This window comes from Clinocottus analis, unplaced genomic scaffold, assembly GCF_023055335.1.
Source record: "Clinocottus analis isolate CAN_PGR_092001 unplaced genomic scaffold, fCliAna1.0.p SCAF_14, whole genome shotgun sequence".
NCBI lineage: Eukaryota > Metazoa > Chordata > Actinopteri > Perciformes > Cottidae > Clinocottus > Clinocottus analis.
The window spans coordinates 1,685,933-1,698,705 of record NW_027175865.1 but is presented as its reverse complement, the minus strand read 5'-3'; the positions used below and the strand labels follow the sequence as shown (position 1 = coordinate 1,698,705).

General features: G+C 43.8%; 1 protein-coding gene across 5 annotated transcripts in view; it reads right to left on the bottom strand.

Moving 5' to 3' along the window:
- atp1a3a (ATPase Na+/K+ transporting subunit alpha 3a) overlaps positions 1–12,503 on the bottom strand; it is a 32,363-nt gene extending 19,860 nt beyond the window's left edge. For 2 of the 5 annotated variants that reach the window (XM_068575207.1, XM_068575211.1), the window contains exons 1-5: positions 12,427–12,503; positions 12,065–12,177; positions 1,818–1,931; positions 1,205–1,264; positions 735–938 (exon numbers count right to left, since the gene is read on the bottom strand). In XM_068575207.1, coding sequence (XP_068431308.1) covers positions 735–938; positions 1,205–1,264; positions 1,818–1,931; positions 12,065–12,070 — 384 coding nt within the window. In that variant the 5' untranslated portion in view covers positions 12,071–12,177; positions 12,427–12,503. The other 3 variants (XM_068575208.1, XM_068575210.1, XM_068575209.1) reach the window with 3 other exon arrangements.
- Between the last annotated feature and the right edge of the window lie 270 nt (positions 12,504–12,773).

Below are 12,773 nucleotides of genomic sequence, written 5' to 3'. Positions count from 1 at the left end.
GAGTGGTGACTCAGCAAAACACTTTTTGAGTGATGTGCTGGAGGATTGGGGGGGAGCACTCCTCTTACTGTCTAGGGGTGGTCAGTGTTGGCCTGCTGACAATAACGATATACACTCTTATCGTCCAAAAAAAGCTGAAGAGAAAGACGCACATAGATGTATAGATATCTATAGACGGAGGCACATTTGTTGTAATATGCCTCAGAAAGGCTGAGATCAATATCAATCAGACCGCTCCACTGGAAGTAACTGTCCTCCTACGGTCTTGGCACGGTTGATGTTGTCGGATAAATTGCCGTATGCGTTTTGTTGCTTTTGCAGATCCCCTGTGATTGAGCGTTGGTTGTGCTTTGATCCGGGGAGTTGGATCCTCCTCTGTTGCTCTCCCTCAGGTTTCTTCTCTTTTTTCCCTGTGAAAGGGTTTTTACTGTCTTTATTTGGGGGAGTTTTTCCTGATCCGATATGAGTTCCCAGGACAGATGTTATGTGTGTAGATTGTATAGATTCTCGCGTGTTGTTACTTTTGATAAGCTGTAATGTGGTGAAGCACGGAGAATGCAAAAGAACTCGAGAAAGAGAAACTAAAGGAAGTGGAAGAGCAGCATGATTGATTATTGTGGACACGTGAGGACCACTATCGAGGCCGACCTATATCGCGTTGAGCGGTGATGTCATCATATCGCCCCGGGGCCCATGACCAATCAGCCATCCGGCCCTCAAAACTCTCCGCTTACGTTATCCCCGGCGGGCTCGTCCTCCGTGGCAGCCTGGATGGCGTAGGCCAGGAAGCAGAGGATGGCGCCGATCCACAGCAGGATGGAGAAGCCACCGAACAGCTGGCGACAGAACTTGACCCACTCGGGGGTGGTGGGGGGCGGAGTCAGGGCGTTGAGGCCATCCTTGGCCAAGTACTCTGCAGCCTTGGCATTGGTCAAACCCTGAGAGGGGCCGAGGAACGTGGAGAGGGAACGATGGAAGGTGGATTCAAGGAAAAATGGATGGATGGATGGATGGATGGATGGATGAGCGGAGACGCAAGACGGCAGAGGAGTTAAAGAGAGGACGCAGGAAAGGAACAGAGAGGGTGGACAGAGGAAAGTGTTGAGAACGGGAGATACTGCACTGAATCAGGACAGAAACAGCCATGTGAAGCGGAACGGACGGTCTTAAAGTGTCACGTTGTGATCTGAAGTGAAGGACCTACCTGGACGATATCAGTGCTGTACTTCCTGCAAACCTCCTCAACAGACATTTTGTGTTCCGTCTACAAAGAAATGAAGAAACAAAGCAAACTTAAACACGCTGTCATCAGTTTAAAATTGTACTAAAGATAAATGAAGCACTGTGTGAGAAATATAATATGATTTTTCTTAACCGCAAAGCAAGAAATGAATTCAAATGAATTCTCTCCTTAGTGTCCTCTTGAGATTTTATACAATCATTTCTTTGTGTTTTAGAAAAAATCCCAGCTCATTCAGTTCTTTAACAAGGGATATTCTTCCACAATATGAATAAATTGCTCTTAAATGTTATATCTCACTGCAGCAGCTGGTACAGAATCCCACATCTCTGCTATCTCCTTGTCAAACTAGATTAGAGTTGGAATTGCAGCGCTTTGAATGCTGGACTGAGGCCAGGATGCACTATCTATGAACTACTCCCTGAAGGGCTTGGAGTTCAGATCTTATGTTTGTTCTGTCTTCCTGCGATTGATTTGAAATGAGACTTCCAGGTTTGCGGTGTGCCACCAAATCTGGTATTCAAAGCAGGTGACAAGGAGCGAGGAGGTGGCAGGAAGCATGAAGTGGTTCACTCACGATGGGAACTTCCTTCTTGAGGTCATCCAGATCCTTGCCCCCCTTCTTCTTGGGCGACTCCTTCTCATCCTTGTCCGTCGTGGTGGCCACGCGGTAGCTGTCCGACCGTCCATACTGGAACACACAAAGACAGCGTCAGTGAGTTTTGCTCCCGTTTTCAACTTTTTTTTAAAATAGCCAGAGCATTAAAAACAGCCAAAGGAAACTGTGATGGTCCTACTTGCCTTTGTAACCCGTGAATGTATCATACACAGCTAAAACACTGACCGACGCTCTTCTTCTTCCACATTAGGAGTCAAAAAAACTAGATTGAAACCCAAATTTAGATGAAATCCCCTGGTGTAAGAAATACAATCACTTCCTGATTAGATCCTGCATCATCAGAGCAGAGGCATGTCTTAAGAGCTCCACTTCAACTGCAACGTACACACGGGTTGGGGCTATGTCGACCAAATTTTTGGATTGTTTTGGGGAAAATGTGTCCACCTTTAGTTTAACTTGCAAAATGAATCAGTTGGTGAATCTAAATTGTTATTTTAAAGCATGCGGTGGATTCCAGTAGTGCATCCATCAGTGCAAACTGGAGCTCTGCACAAGACCAACACCAACACTTTCAGCTCTCTCTCTCTCATGTAAATCATGAGGTTGGGCTCAGAGGTATTGTCCTTCAGCCCAATCCTAATTGACAACGCCGCTATCTAGGCTACCGCCGTTGAGACTATAGCTGCGTGTTTGAGAAGAGGAGAAAAAATAAAAATAAAAAATAAGTGAGATGAGGGGAAACGAAGGGCCTGAAGGCAGAAAGAAAAAGAACGCAGACAAAAATCTGTCAGTAACGTGCATCATGGGATTTTCAAAATCGGTGGTGACCTACATTACTGTGTGTGGAGGTGTGTGTGTCTATTTGAGCACATTTCATGCTTGAAAGTGTGTTTATGTCCGTGCTAATAGTACTTGGTTGTGAACCTCTGCTGGCTGATTAATGGAAGTCTGCGGCTTCGTTTTCGTGAAATACAATTCCATCATTTTGAGTTTCAGTGATCGGAGGTCGTCTGAGTCGAAGGTTCTCAACCTTCTGTAACAAGGACCAAGCTGATCGCTGACGACCAGCTTCCCAAATAAATAAGAGAAAGAAACATGCCCAAATAGGAGAAAATTATGTCACCGTTGCCACACAATTTGTCCCGCATCACTGCATCTGAAGGAACTTTAGCTAGCTAACAGCCGCAAAACAAAAAATTGTGAGCATATTTAAAAAATGAATCCCTTTTGTAAATCACCTTTTTTTAATTTAATTGAATCATGTGTCAGTCCGTCCTCTGCCCATTAGATGGCACTCTGAGGCCCGCAACTGGCCCATTGGTTAAGAATAGCTGGTAAGGGTGATTCAACCTGAGAGAGTATTCTGGAGAAAACACTAAACACTTGTAATTGTTTTTAATAAATAAAAAATATTATGAAGGCAGACTTTTAGGAACTTCAGTCCGAATTGGCAGGAAACTGTGCATATTTCCAGTCTGTAAATATTAGATGAAATGCATTTTTCGAGACTTGACTTATATTGTGAAAGTCTTCAGCGTGAGGAAGGTGAAGCTTCTTCGCTCACACAGATCCATTTGTCTAAATAGGTCTTCAAACGCTCACATTGTGTGTGTCGTCCCTGCATGCTCATATGCTCCTGAGGTTATTAGTCCCTTTTCTCTCTCTCCTCAAATCACCCTTTTACCCAGCATGCACCATCCAGGATGAACATCCTCAGGGATTCTAGTAAACAATTAAAATATCAGCCATCTACTCGGCTCACCGTTGCATCTCCCTTCGCGATGGGAAAATGGGAGAATGGAAGGCAGGATGTGAACATTTATATGTCGAGATTTGACATTAATCCATAAATGTTCACGATTTGGAAAATAGGACCGATGTCAAAATTACACTTTATTACTATGATATCATCCATTTATATTATTTAACCTCACAAATGGAACTCTTCAAACTCCAAAGACATACAATTCTGTACTATAAATCTCAAAATGGTTTCATGCTGTGTTGAGGAAGTTACAGTACTGTAGAGCTTACTTAAAGGTCTCTTATAGCAGTAAAAGCATCAATGAGCCGAGCATAAAAAACTAGTTATGCATTTTGAGGATAAAACTAGCCTGCTTAACCTCCTGAACTTCCATTCAGTTGGACTTTGAGCCGACGCTCAGCGGACATTTCCCAAAGTATTTTCATGGTGTGCAGGTGTACTGATGCTCTTTGACTTGGCATGTGTGCGTCGGGCAGATGTTCTCTATCACCGTTCCCAACAACAAATGTGTGATGTCCTGTAACCCCGCGTGATGAGCGGGGAGGGCAGAATTATTTTGGGAAAGCTCTTATGTGGATTAGTCTGGCTGAGAGCTTTGGCTCTGATTTGATGGCTCTTCTATGCTGTTTGACATCTGCTTCTTTTTTTCCTGGAGGAGAAGCGAGCAGAGTGCTGACCTGTTGACAGCCAACCAACTGGATTTTCACACCTCTTTTACATCCTCTTACCTCCATGCAGCTCTGTATAGCCACTATTGTTGTGCTTTAAGCGTGTTCACAGATCAGATTTTCAATTATTTAAGTGTAAGCAATTGTACATGTGATGTCATTTTTCTTATGAATGCATTGTGCATGTAGACTGTCACTTATTATTCGTGATGATTGATTTTCAGCGGTGTGATTAATGAGAATTAGAAAATGAATGCTACGCTTCAGTACCAGGAGAAAAGAACGGGTGGACCTTTGACCTTTTAGGGCTGTCTGGGGACAAGGTTCCCTCTTGAAGAAAATGTTGGACATTCAAAGTTAAAAGCATCAATTCTGTGCCCTTTGAGAGTGAAATGAAGAGGCTGTTTTAGCAGTGGTGGAATGTAACTAAGTACATTTACGCAAGCACTGCAATAAAGGACAATTTTGTCTTTAAATATTTCTATTTTATGTTATAGATGTTATTAATGTGTATACTTCAAGTCCACTACATCTCAGAGAAAGATATTGCACTTTTAACTTAACTACCTATATTTGACTATATTAGTTACTCGGGCTATTCGGCAGATTCAGATTCTTAATACAAAATATAAAGCAACTATGATTCAATAAAAGAAGTAGATTTAGAACAGGAGAGCATTAAAGTTAGTCCTTTAACAGCTGTAATAGAAAAGTGATGCACACATTAATGCATCAATAATTACAATACAATATGTTTACGCTGTACTCTGGTGTCTGATTAGTTCACTGTTTCATGGCCCCGGGGGGAAGCGGCTGGGTCTGGGCGAGCGGTGGCTGTGAAGCTCGCACGGACGGCGCCGCGGGTCACTTCCCCTCTCCGAGCCCAACTTGAGCGGCGAGAGCCAGCCGGCCCACCCCGAAAAATATTTTCGGCTCATTAACGAAAGTATGGCGGGGCAAAATAGAATATGGCGGGCCGCCAGAGTCTAGGTAATTAATGGGAAACACTGCCGTACAGTTTGTTGGCTGTGTGTGAGTCCATGTCTTCCCCCTCCCACTGCTAAGCAACAGAGTTGAAGCAGCAGTGTTTACTTGTCCCCACCATATGCCACCGCTGAATCCATATTGGTGTTTTTGTTGCAGTGTTTTTGTGTGTGAAATCAGTGCTGTACTCTATACAGTGTACAGTATGTGTACACCACTTTTCCTCTGTGTATGCTCGCTTTTTAGGGCTTTTCAGTGAGCAAAACTTTAGTTCCATCTGTGCAGTTTTTCACATGTTGATTTTCCGCTTTGACTGCAAGCATTTAGGTGGACTGTATATTTAGGTTTGTCACAGTGTGTGTCTGTGTGTGTGTGACGTGTTTGGCCATCTGTTGCGAGGTGCAGGAGGTTTCCCGAGCGGACATATCCAGCAGGTCATCAGATTACAGCTGTTTACTACACTGACAGATTAACCCAGTGAACAATGATAATCCCTCTCTCCCTCTCCCTTTCTCTCTCCCCCATCTTTTCATCCCGGTCTCTCATTCCTCCTGTCGTGTTCACTTCAACTACTACGGTGAAACCTCTTGTGCATTTCTTTGGCGTACATTGCGCTGAATATATTTGACTGCGTTTAAATGAACACAAGAGCAATGAGACAGTGAATGGAAGATTCATTAGTTTGAGCAGTCCAATCTTCAAAGAAAAAAACAGATGAATATTTAGATTTTGTGTTTCTTGCCGCTATCAAATTTAGCTCATTCAGTGTTGAAATGTAACTAGACGACTCAGGGTCATCTGCTGCTACTGTATAAACTGCTGATTGGTATTCCAATAACTCTGTGATGAAAAGCAGGTAAAAAAAAAAGCTTTCATGAGTACCAAGAATTTCCCTTTGAACGATCAAAGGAATAAACGCCTCACAGCGATCACCGTCACACTGTTAACTAACACATGAGGTGTAATAAAACACCGAAAAGCATAATTTGACTAAAAAATATAGCTGTTCTCACATGATCTCTAGAATCCAGTGGCCTTGCAGGGTCAAGTGATTTGGGACGAGCTGAGTTGTAAATTCAGAGCAGGAGGAGGCATCCCGATGAGGAACGCATGGTTACAAGAAAATAAAACACTCTATATTTTATATAAGATGAGTTAATCCTGCAGTAAATGTTTCTCCTTCTTTGGTGTGACTGTTATGTTGCACTGGTATTTATTCGCACTTGTTAACCAACACTTGAATTTATAGTTCTCAGGAACCTGAATAGCTTTAGTTTTAGGAGTTTTGTTTTTAATTGCCTTCACATGGAGCCGTTGTTTGTGTTTGTTGAGAAGAACCAAAGAGAAGAGGAAAATAACTAAATGTGATGAAGTATGTTATGTTTTACGGAACAATTCCTGCATTGTGATGAATACCGTTCTGATATAACATTTCGCACATGGCGAAAGAAAATTGCAGTCCTATATCTCCCCCCTAACATAAGCGTCTTTTGTTCTCCTCTGCCCCCGTGCTCATGTGATAACACATGCTTTCAGGGTGGTGTCGGCTTGGCCTGGTTAACAGACTCTTTGGTGCACAATGTGCTGCCCACCGGCTGCTAACAGATGACGTTAACTAGCTCTCCTCCTGCCGGTTTCAATATGCATTTGTTGTTCACGTTGTAGCATTACCAGGGTTAAAAACAGGGTGTGACCACAGGTGTGTGGTCCTAGTTTGCAAATGTGCAGTGCCGAGAGGACATAATGGACGGATCTTCTTCATACTGGTGAGAACTAGCAGCAAGCATGACAGAAGTAGTTGTTTATTGTGAATGAAATCTCTGGTTGTGTTGGAACTTGTCTTTTGCGCTTGAGCCAATATCTTCTACTGCTGCTTGAAGCCGCAAACTCAGCTTTCAACCTCTTCCTTATCGCACCACAGGGACGCCTGTCAACCTCACACATAAATATTTGACCACTTCATGAAAAAAAAAGAAGAGTGGAGTGAAATGAACTCCTAACTATGTTAGCAAGGGCAATTGTTGCCCCATCCAGATGTTCAGCATGAGCAACAGAACAGACTGCGCACGCCGAACATTTGTCGCCCTCTCCATCTGCTGCTAGCCTGTCTCCAGCTTGGCCCGCGGCGCAGAGCACCACAGGTCTGAGGGAGGCTGGATAAGCCATTTTTTAATCTGCTGAAATCACTGGTCGAATCTCAGACATCAAACAGGGACATTTTGATCTGTGCATCCCAGATTCAATATGAAATAAGCAAAAGGTTTCAAAATTAATCACAATAAATCCTCAACACAACATTTAAAAGGTAAGCGTTATGGTTATTATACCAGCTGCTGTGGTAAAGCACCTATATATAGGCCCGATGAAGAAAAGGAGCATTAATTAACAAGATAAATATTGCTAAGTTACAGATTCTTTTCCATAATTTGGATTTAGTTGCTTATTTTAACGACTATTTTACAGAACAGCAGTAGATTGCTGGTGTCTGTTCAAATGATTATTCACCGACAAAGCAAACATAAACCCCAACAGCAGCTTCACACAATAAGACTTTGGGGAAATATCCACTCGCTGGCACTCAATCGTCTGGTATTTATTAATAGTCATGTTTAGCATGTAGTATTTATACGTTTAATAATGTCCCTGTGACTAAAGTGTCACAATTTTAGCTCAGATTTTTTTTAATGGAAGATCTTGTAAGTGTATGTGGCCTCCAGGGGAGTTTACTCGCTCTTGCCACAGTGGATCATCGTAACCAGACAAACACACACACACACACACACACACACACAAAGAAATGGATTATCACACAGATCAGTAGACTGACCGACCTAGAAAATACTGATGGCCTGGCGAGCGCGTAGGCGCACGCATACAGACGCACAGGCACACACACAGTTTAAGGGGGCTACCATCATCGTCTATCCCTCCCCTCACTGTCCCACTTTGTTTACATTCTCCTCCCTCCAGACTGCCCATCTGTTTCTTTGCTCACTTCTGCTCAGATCTACTTCAGGTTTAATCAAGAGGAGCCACATCCGGGAAGATGACACTGTTTAAACTCAGTGCACGTGTTTTTCCTAATATGAAAATCCTCAGTGGGATAAGCCATCAGGTTGATTTGTTTTTGTATCTGTAAAAATGTTAGATCAGTGGGAGCTTGGGCTTTCAGTTCCCAGCGTTTATCTGGGTGTCGCCTCCAGCAGTGAGGCACGTCTGAGAGGGCGACAGAAAATGTCACTGGTTGATGGAATCAGATTGACAGCATCTACTTCCAGTGGGTTGATAAATGAGGGATGTGAGGTTTCTTATAACATCCTGTCCAGAAGGGGAGGGGGTGTATTGTAACTTGTTATTGATGTACTTAGAGTAACAAAACCCCAAACCACAAGCAGACTGTGGATAAAGAAGTAGCAGCGAAGAGTAGCCGTTACTATTTCAACTAGCCTTTGAATCGCTAATGCGAATCACTAACGCTAACCACTATCAGCTCTGCCCATGTTGATCTTGAGGCTCTCTTTTGAATTTCCAGGGCCGACGCATCACTCTTTGATGTGAAAATGTGTTATGCAATGTTCTCCCAGTGCCACTGTTCAGAGTGCAGTGAGAGTGTACTGTCACTCTCTCATCCTCCCAGTCATTAACGCATTACCCTTGACACCTATGTCACCCCTGGAAACAGCGAGTGATGTTAAAATGACATCACAGGTCATTCCAGGAAACGCACGATGCTCATGGAACAGAATCAGTGGCATTGGAAAAACCCTGATCGGTGGTTTGCAGTAGTATGGATCCACGCTATTTTACACACACAGATGGAAACTAGTAAAAGGACGTTGTGGTTGAGAGTCAGCATTGATGAAATATTGACAGACTGACACATTTATGTAACAGAGTCCATGACCAGCAGAACATACATGTGGAGTAACTACAAACATACGGAATAACAAACTATGCAATTAGATTACAATGCCTTGTGCCTTCATGCAGAATGTAGGTGTTACTGTATTGCATCCTCATGTAATGCACTTTGAATTGCCTTTGTACCAAAGCGGCACAGGAGCACCCACGGCAGCAGTTACATAAAGTCAAAGTGATTCTGTTTTTTTTAATTTTTTATCTTTAACTAAAATGTTGTGCACAGAGACTAGAGCCGCAAGCTGTTTTAGGCTTTGTAAAGTCAGTGGGCAGTAGAAGAATGCAGAGGTCTGGAAATCTCAACCGTTCTGGCTATTATAATCCGCACAATAAGTCACTTAACGAGATTTAATATTGTTTAATAATACATTTAAAGAAAACTTATTCAACATGGATTAGACACCATAAACAAGAGCGGGTTTAGCCTTTAGAGCCTGCCTCACACACACATGCAGAACATCCATCGTCCACAGTGACTGGCATCAACTGCATCATGGGATATTAGCAGTTGCATGAATCCCTGCGCATCTCTTGTTCTTCTTCTATATCTCTCCATTAATCTCCTCAGTGCGTGAGCAACAACCCAGCATCTCTTTGTGGCATTCCTCCACTCCATCATGTTTCCCAAAATACACCCATCTCAAGGTGACTCACCACAAAAGGCATCACTTTTTGTGCTGAATTACTGGATCTTGGATAGTTTTCCTCCCAACAGCGCCTCCCAGAGAGGTCTCCAGGGGCTGACCTTTGCTATTTGTCTTCCAGCTGTTCTCTCACCCACCCAAATCGATCATGTGCCTCCTGTACCGACAGCTCCTGTCAATTAATTGGCACAGATCAAATGGCACCAGTTGCCGTGTCACATGAAACTCCCTCTGGTTCCCACCAACCGCCCATTTCATCTCAATCTCCTCTCTCACGCCAATCGGAGATAGACAGAAATCTCCAGCCTGAACATGGGAGTTTCCAAGAAACACAAACTGTCCTCATCTTGTCGCTGATACAGTGGTCAGAGTCGTGCGTGGTTTTCCCCCTCTGGCGATCTAGTGGACAGCGTCAGAACGCGGCACCATTTCCAACCCTCGGCCCGAATGCGCCCTCGTCCCTTTCTGTCAAACATGGTTGTGGAGTAGAGTAGAAACCACCGCTCATCACACTTCATTAGCGGGGACGAAACATGACACCACGAACACAGAAGAAACAGTGCTACAGTGCATCTTCTCACCATTTTACAGGTCCCGGGTACTACAACACAACTTGACACTATAATAGAAAATTATTTAAGTCATGATACAGCATGTTGCAAGAGATTATGAACTGTCATAGAGCAATAACAGCTTGTAATACGCCACTGGTAACTATAAACACTGGATAATGGCTCAAAAATAAAACTGCAGGAATGCAACAATGATATTTTTCTGCTGCAGGCTGAATGTAATGGCAGAAACAGGATGCCCTTTCCGACCTGACAGATCAGCGCTTGTGTGATGGCTGCTGGGGTTGAAAAAACGGGATGGTGGAGGTGAAGGTTGTGTCTAAACCTTGTGGAGAAAACCTTCTTTTGGGACCCATCTGCCCAACATTTATAGGAGGGAGGGTTTCGACCAATGCCGAGGAACCATTTTGTCTGTGCCCATTTGGTACCCAGACATAGGCTGCCTCCACATTCTCACCAAGCATCAGTGACAGCGACACGGTGCACACACCCATTATGTAATGTTTGACTGAAAATGCACCAAATGTTTTTGGAGAAGAAGAGGGTTTTCATTTTCCAGACCCCACCCACTTCCACCTGATGGTGTCCAAATAAAACATGACTTTCCTTCTGTATAGGACGACCTGATGATGCACATGCACGAGATGATGAAGAGTCACGCAGTCAGACCTGGGGAGGAATGGCATGATATTCCGCAGTCTGGGGCTGCGGTTTTCACCACCAGCAGGTCACACACACACGCCTATGCTCGCTTTTACATGCATATTATTCATAGCACCGTTTTTTTGTGGTTATATCTGTGGTTGGACACGCCCGTGTCATTATGCAGTCTGACAAGTCGTCTTTTTAGGAGCTGTGAAATCCCTCAACAGTCTACATCTGGAGGGGGCACATGTTCAGTCGGTGTAATCTTTTTTTTTTTTTGGGGACCAGTGAATGAAGCAGCACATTTTTTTTTATTCAGCCACTGCTTGTTAGAAAACTATAATCCCTTTGTGTTGTTAAAATGACATGTTGCTTAGCATGCTGGGTCCGCCAGTATACGCGTCTGCAACCTCTGCCTGGAGACACGTTACACACCACTGCTCCTCTCACACCGAGGGAAACGATGGGATTTGGGGAATTGTTTCACTAATAACCGTTAATGTGCTGTTCGGCACGGGGGGCGGCGGAAATATAACACAGCAGACATATTTGTTATTCGGTTGAAAAGACACGACTGAGACTGGACCGTTGCCGTCGCCGGTTCTGTCACACCGACTCAAAATGTGTCGCACATTCCTCAGAAGTAAAAGGAAGAAGAAGGAAAAAAAAAGGTTCAGGCAACAAACATCCCCGCTTATCACCCGTCAATGTCGGCCGTCGTTGTGTATGTAAAGTGACGTCCGCGGCGGGAAACCCCGTGTGAATGTAACGACAAGCCGAGAGCCATTAACTCAAAATATGAATGATCGTTGTCAGCCACACGCTGACAGTTAGAGCTAGCTTTAACGTTTAATACACAGCCCACCGTGTTGTATGTCTTTCTAACATCACGCCTGCGCCTCTGCTCACTTTAACCCTTTCCTCAACCCTGTACCTCGAACTTTAACTGAAGACTTTTAAAAAAAATTTTTTAAACACATTAGCTAAAATAACAAGAGTTAGCTCTTACCCCCATTTCGGCGCAGTCAGTCGGGTCTCCTCAGAAGATGAGAGTCGCTTTTTCGGCTTGGGTCAACCAGAGTAGCTGGCTTTGGGGGTATAGACGGGGCAGGAAACAGTGGTCTGGTGATGAGAGGAAATAAAAATGTCTCCCGTCAGTTGACAGCTATTGCTCTCCTGTCACAAATCAATTAACTTAACTAACATAACAGCCTGACAATGGACGTTTTTGAAGAGCAATGGACATATGGTAACTTAACAAAGGCAAAATGTAGGCAAAGCGGCACCCCGTTCGGATTAAAAATCCAAAAGGGGGTTTTATTTATCCGCCATAAAACAAAAATGAATATGCAGCCATTAGTGGTACCTCACCAGCCTTCTCTCCCGAAAGGCGCAAATGATGCCGGTGGAAAGTAGATCCGCACAACAGGCTTCTTCATCGGATGCTGTCTCCCTCCGCGGCTGTGTCTCGGGCTGCCGCAGCACTCAGGGTTCCCTGGTTATCACTCCGCGGATGAAACCAATTGAGGCATTTCGATGTTCTAACGGTTCTAACCTTATCAAGCTAGTGCTGCGTTCATTTGATAAACGGACCAAATATATCGATCAAATAAACGTGTATGTCAGTTTTTAATCAATAAACACGGTTTGCAATCAATGGAACCAAACACTTTGTTTATGGTTTCACCTGGAATATTAATGCAGGACAGAAAAGCATG